The 6,000-nt window shown below is 43.3% G+C and overlaps 1 protein-coding gene across 1 annotated transcript in view; it reads left to right on the forward strand.

Annotated features, from left to right (window-relative positions):
- LOC149301651 (uncharacterized) overlaps nucleotides 1–1,417 on the forward strand; it is a 51,615-nt gene extending 50,198 nt beyond the window's left edge. The window contains exon 4 of the mRNA XM_089484341.1: nucleotides 784–1,417. Coding sequence (XP_089340467.1) covers nucleotides 784–1,417 — 634 coding nt within the window. The remainder of the gene's footprint in view (nucleotides 1–783) is intronic.
- The last annotated feature ends 4,583 nt before the right edge of the window (nucleotides 1,418–6,000 follow it).

Here is a 6,000-nt window from a genome sequence, read left to right on the forward strand (position 1 = left end):
CTGGGTGGAAGAATGGTCTGAAACCAAATTGAATGCAATGGTGCTTGATGGAAATATCTCAGACAAAAGCGTTTAGCACACTGGCTCTCAGATCCATCTTGGCTCAACAATAACATAACAGAGTCGGAAGCAAATATCCAGATATAGATATTGGCAATGCACTGACCACTTTTCACACTGAAAAATAAGTCACAAACACAGTTGATTTCATCAAAATCCTTGGAGATTCTCTCTCTTGAGTTGCAAAATATTACAAATATTTGCAAGCTCTCCTCCTCGACTTCCATCAACTTCACCATCTCTTGTACACACAACACCAATCCAATACACACCAATCCGCATGTGAGCTGTATACTGTATTGGTTGTGAGTCATCTCCTGGTGTCAAACAGCATGATGGGACCTCTGCAGTTAGCTTGCATCATGCCTTGGGCTCTGACTCAGGACTCTATGGCAGTCTCACAGGATATGATGCTACCTGGCAATCAAAGTATTTTTGCACATGGTTAATGGAATATTTTTTTCAAAAGTCCTTTGTATGAATATCTCCTTCCAGTGATTCCCTTAAGGTAGACCCCATTCTTTGCTAGCTCCTATGAGTAAGGATGCAACCGTTAAATGGATTTAGGGGCATAAGCAGCAGGGTCATGCTTGGGTTACTCACAGCAACTTATTAGTTTAATCTATAATAAGGTGGGGTTAATCATGGGGTAACACCCTCCTCTCTTTACTCTGATTTCCATTCTCATCTGTCATTGTTCTTCTTTACAGAAAAACATTTGAGTCATGAGAGAGTCCACACAGGAAAGAAGTCACATAAATGCCAGCACTGTGGGAAACATTTTGCTTACAAGTCAGTCCTTGTCATGCATCAGAGAGTCCACACGGGAGAGACACCATACACATGCCAGCATTGTGGGAAATGCTTTTCTCAGAAGTCACACCTACTGAGACATCAGAGAGTCCACACCGGACAGAAGCCATACAAATGCCAGCATTGTGAGAAATGTTTTTCTTTGAAGGCAGACATAGTGAGACATCAGAGAGTCCACACAGTTGAGAAGCCATACAAATGCCAGCATTGTGGGAAATGTTTTTCTCGGAAGTCAAACCTAGTGACACATCAGAGAGTCCACACAGGAGAGAAGCCATACAAATGCCAGCATTGTGGGAAATGTTTTTCTCGGAGGTCAAACCTAGAGACACATCAGAGAGTCCACACAGGAGAGAAGCCATACAAATGCCAGCATTGTGGGAAATGTTTTTCTCGGAAGTCAAACCTAGTGACACATCAGAGAGTCCACACAGGAGAGAAGCCATACAAATGCCAGCATTGTGGGAAATGTTTTTCTTGGAAGTCAGTCCTAGAGATGCATCAGAGAGTCCACACAGGAGAGAAGCTACACAAATCCCAGTAGTGAACTATTTATTTTTGTCAATAAGAAATACAAAAAAAATCTTTTCCATCCAGTGGTGCTAAGAAAAGGCTCTTGTGATTTTGTTTGTAAGGTTTGTCTGTCCATATGTCTGTTTATCTTTTAAAGTAGTATTTTGTTAGATTTAGATTTTAATTGCTGTTAGTATAGATAATTGCTTTAGTTTATAAATTTGGCTGGGGTGTGTGGGTCGTGGTATAGGTTAGGTAGATGGGGGCTGGGATTTGCTACAGCTGGATAGAATACTTAAGGGAATGATAGCTTTTGAAATGTGTAGGATGTTGACTGAAGAAAGTTGGAGGACGGTATTAACAGAAAGGGATAGTTTGTGGGAATGGGAAAGGGGGCCTTGTTACCTGTGGGGCATAAATTGAGGGAACTGGAGGTGGGGCTAGGTTTGGAAAAGGGTGATGTTTTTAGTTTTGGGGTTTTAATGTATTGTTTGTATTGAAGTGGGCATTTCTGATTTAAACACTGAATTTCTATGTGTTCTGAATAAAGTTCTTTGCTGTTTCAACACACTGGACTCTTTGATGCACAGAAGCTTTGAACTTGCCCAAACTCACCCTTTCTTCTCTTCTCAGTCCTGAGCTCCATTCCCAGCCATAAGAGCAGCAGGGGCAAACACCCGCCCACCCACCCACACAAATATACATTATACGCAGAGAGAGCTATATTTCAAAACTAGACCATTCCTTTCTTGCCTTTCCCTCCTGAGTCCAGCTCTGCACCTTGGGCTGCATTGCAGTTTCCTCAAAGGAAGAAAGGAGCGAAGGAAGGGGAGGCTGCTGAACCCCCAGCGCATACCTTCCTTTCTCGCAAAGGCCGCCAGCAGAATAAGAAACAGCATCTAGGCCCTGGCAATCCCTGCGCATGCTGAGGAAGGGACTGTGAGGCCATATGCGCACGCGCAGTCTCAGCTCCTGAAGCCATTGCTGGCCTCACAGGAGGGAGGGAAGGGGGAGAGCCCTCATTCATTCACAGGAATGGCTGGAGGGTCTTCTGGGGGGCCCTTTGGGGGTTATAAGAAGGAAGGAAGCCCTTCTTCTCCCCCCAAAGAAAGGCAAGGGACCTGCCAGGCCTCCTCTCCCTCTTTCCTTCCCTGCCCCCTCCTCAGGGGATTCCTTGGGGCCCACGTACTTGTGGGGTTATTATGAGAAGAGAAGGTAGGGGGCACCCTTGGAGAGAGAAATGGCCATGGAGGGGAAAGGGCTCCAAAGGAAAAAGGGGCTTTGAGGAGCCCCTTCCCTCCTGGAAAGTGGGGCAGAGGAGAGACCATCCCTTCTGATGCCTCATTTGGGGAAGGGTTTTGTGCCAAATAGAAAGCATAACAGAGGATAGGGTTCAATAGCATTGGAAACAACATTTTCCGGGTGAGGGGAGTTTTCTCTGGAGTCCTGGGGGGAGGGGGCTCTGGGGGGGGGGAAGAGAAGATCCAAACTTTAGGTCAAAGCCAAGAGGAGGGAGACAGGGGAACCTCAAAGCTCTGGCAATCCCCTGGAAACCTGGGAACTAGGTTTAGAGGTCCTCCCTTCATTCCAAATGCCACTGCCCTGGTCTTGAAGGGAGAGAAGAACCAGAAGTACCTGCTTGACTTGATCCTCTTCCCCACTGCCATTCCCTTCTCTTTTGTGTTGTGTCTTTTTAGATAGTTAGATGAGGGGCAGGGAATTGTCTAATTTACTATCTGTAAGCTGCCCTGGGATCTTTTGTGGCTGAAGAGAAAAGAATAAATACTTTAAATAAATAAGTATAGAAGCAACAATTCCCAAATTACTGTGTTATAGCATTAGCAATATAGAATGTACACTTCTGTACCACTTGTCAGTGCACTTAGCACTCCCTAATGGTTTACAACCTGTAAGCCAATTGCCCCCAACAAGCTGGCTACTCCTTTTACTGACCTATGAAAGGATGGAAGGCTGAGTGGACCTTGGAGCCTTGCCTGGGATCGAACTCACAACTGTGGCTGCAGCACTGACATTTAACCACTGCGCCACCAGTGCCCCAGGTTCTCCAACATCTTCTAGTCTAGACAATTCACCATCTCCCTTCCTTTCTTCTCTGCGTGGCTAATGTAGTATTTCATTGTTGTATGACCTTTAAGCAAAATAACCAGAGTGCAATATTGCTGCAAACTTCATTTAATTCCAAAATATAACACATTTGGAATATTCTGAATAAACTGAATAAGGAAATCAGATTATATTGTACTGTTTACAGACTCCAGTCTGTCATTTTCACATCCTATACACGTTGTTAACTGCCCTTGAACTGGTCCCAAGGCCCCCGACTCATGCTGACCCTGTGGATGAGACATCTCCAAGACCCCTGTCCTCCATTGCTCTGCTTAGGTCCTGCAGATTCAGGTCCGATTATTGACTCTACCCATTGGGCATGCGGTTTCCTCTACCTTCTATATTTCCTAGCATCATTGTCCTTCCTAATGAGTCATGCCTTCTTGTGATGTGTCCAAATACGACAGGCTCAATTTAGTCATCTTGGCTTCAAGAGAGAGTTCTGTCTTGATCTGCTTTAGAGCCCATTTGTTTGGCTTTTTGGCTGTCCATGGGATCCTTAGCACTTTTCCCCACCATCGCATCTCGAATGAGTTGATTTTCTTCCTGTTGGCTTTCTTAACTGTCCAGTTCTCACATGTGTATAAAGTGATGAGGAATCCCATGACTTGGACGGTTCTAGTTTTACTGCTCAGTTGTTTATCTTTAGGATCTCGTCTAGTTCTTTCATCGCTGCCCTCCCCATTCCTAGTCTTCCTCTGATTTCTTGACTCCAGTCTCCATTCTGATCAATGCTTGATCCAAGGTACAAGAACTCTTTAACTATTGTGATTTCCTCACAGTCTAAGTTAAATTCATGCAGATTCTCCATGGTTGTTATTTTTCTTTTCTTTATGTTCAGCATTAATCCTGCCTTTACACTTTCACATCAGCCCTTTTCACATCATATACAAACAATCACTCGGAAATATAAGCAAAGGCCTGACTTTCAGTGTCACACCACTGATCACAACAACACACATAGTGGTTTCATGGGCACATCATACATGTCACCACACACCTCATCTCTTTGCTGTTTTGCTTCTTTGTGTGTGAGGATCTGTTTCTCTCACAATTTTTCTTCCTCGCTGGTTTTTTTCTTTCTATCCCCACGGCTTTTCTCTCTATTAATATAATATGTAATATAAGATATCCCACTTCACTTTCTCACTTTCTCTCTCTCCTCTTCCTCCCTATTTTCTTTTTGTGTGAGAAAAAAGAAACTACGTTCCTGACTCTCTAAGACTTATCTCTCTCTCACACACACCCAAGTCATTAAGTGCATGTCTGCATCTATTTGAAAAATGGTCAATATGCCCACTGCTACCCCCCCCCCCCAAAACGTGGGAGATTTCAGGCGTCTGTAATGAGAAGTAACATCCTTGATAACAACATTACACATTATAACTTTTGTAGATCAGAGAGTGACCTGGTTTACACAGAATTCAACCCCATTACATGAATGAGCCACATTTTCTTTCTTTAATATGTTTGTTGCACTTACATTCCTGCTTTTCTCCCAAAATGGGATACAAGGTGGCTTACAATAATTTTTAAAATATTCAACTAAAACATTAATTTACAAAAGCTATAAAGAAATTAAGTGGCAGCATTGAAAACATGACTAAAACACTGAAAACAAAAATGTATTTAAAACAGTTCTTATATATATATAGTCTATATCTACAGAGAGAGAGAGCATACCGTGTCACACACTGCAGCTCCATAGTTAAAACCCCAAAGCCTGCCCAAATAGAAATGTCTCCATCTGCCAGAAGAAAGACAGGAGGGAAGGAGCCAACCGGACTTTCTGTGGAGCCAAGTCCTATCTATTGGGAGCAGCCACAGATAAGGCTCTCTGCCGAATCCTTACTAACCCTGTCTGTGAGGATGGTGGGACTGTGAGGAAGCCCTCCCTTTAGATGTCAATGCACACCTTGGTTTATATAAAGAGATACGACCTTTCCAGTATTAAGAACAAAAGCTTTATGCTCACACACGCAGTTTCCCATCTCCACTCCTGCTTTTTCATACCTTGGAAGAAGAGATGGGTCATTCCTTCTATGGACTTAAACAGATCTCTGTGACATCCAAACATGAACAATATGATTTCCCTAAACGCAGCTTGACAAAAACCAACCAAATATGAACTAAGGTATCAGATCTTGGTTTGTTTTAACCAGAGTTTACCCATAAAAAGCAACGCTGTGGCTTCTCCAAAGGATTCTTTAAAATTGAGTAGCTGGAGCTAATTAGTTTGAGTCTTAATACTTTCATGGGGAGGAGGGCAGCCTCAGATCTGACCTAAATGCATTGCTATCACTTCTATCCTGACGGTCTTCAATAAAGTTCTTTTGTTTTTCCAATAAAAAAAGAATTGGAAGCAAATGCTTTCAAGCCCCTTCTCCAGCGAGCAAAAAGAGGAGGGCAGACTATGAGAGCTCAAGGCTCATATACTATTCCTGTCACAAGAAACCACTGCTTCCCATTACAATAATACCAGGGCAG

This window comes from Sceloporus occidentalis, unplaced genomic scaffold (genome assembly GCF_023333645.1).
Source record: "Sceloporus occidentalis isolate IW3139 unplaced genomic scaffold, rSceOcc1.0.p SCAF_21, whole genome shotgun sequence".
Lineage (NCBI taxonomy): Eukaryota > Metazoa > Chordata > Lepidosauria > Squamata > Phrynosomatidae > Sceloporus > Sceloporus occidentalis.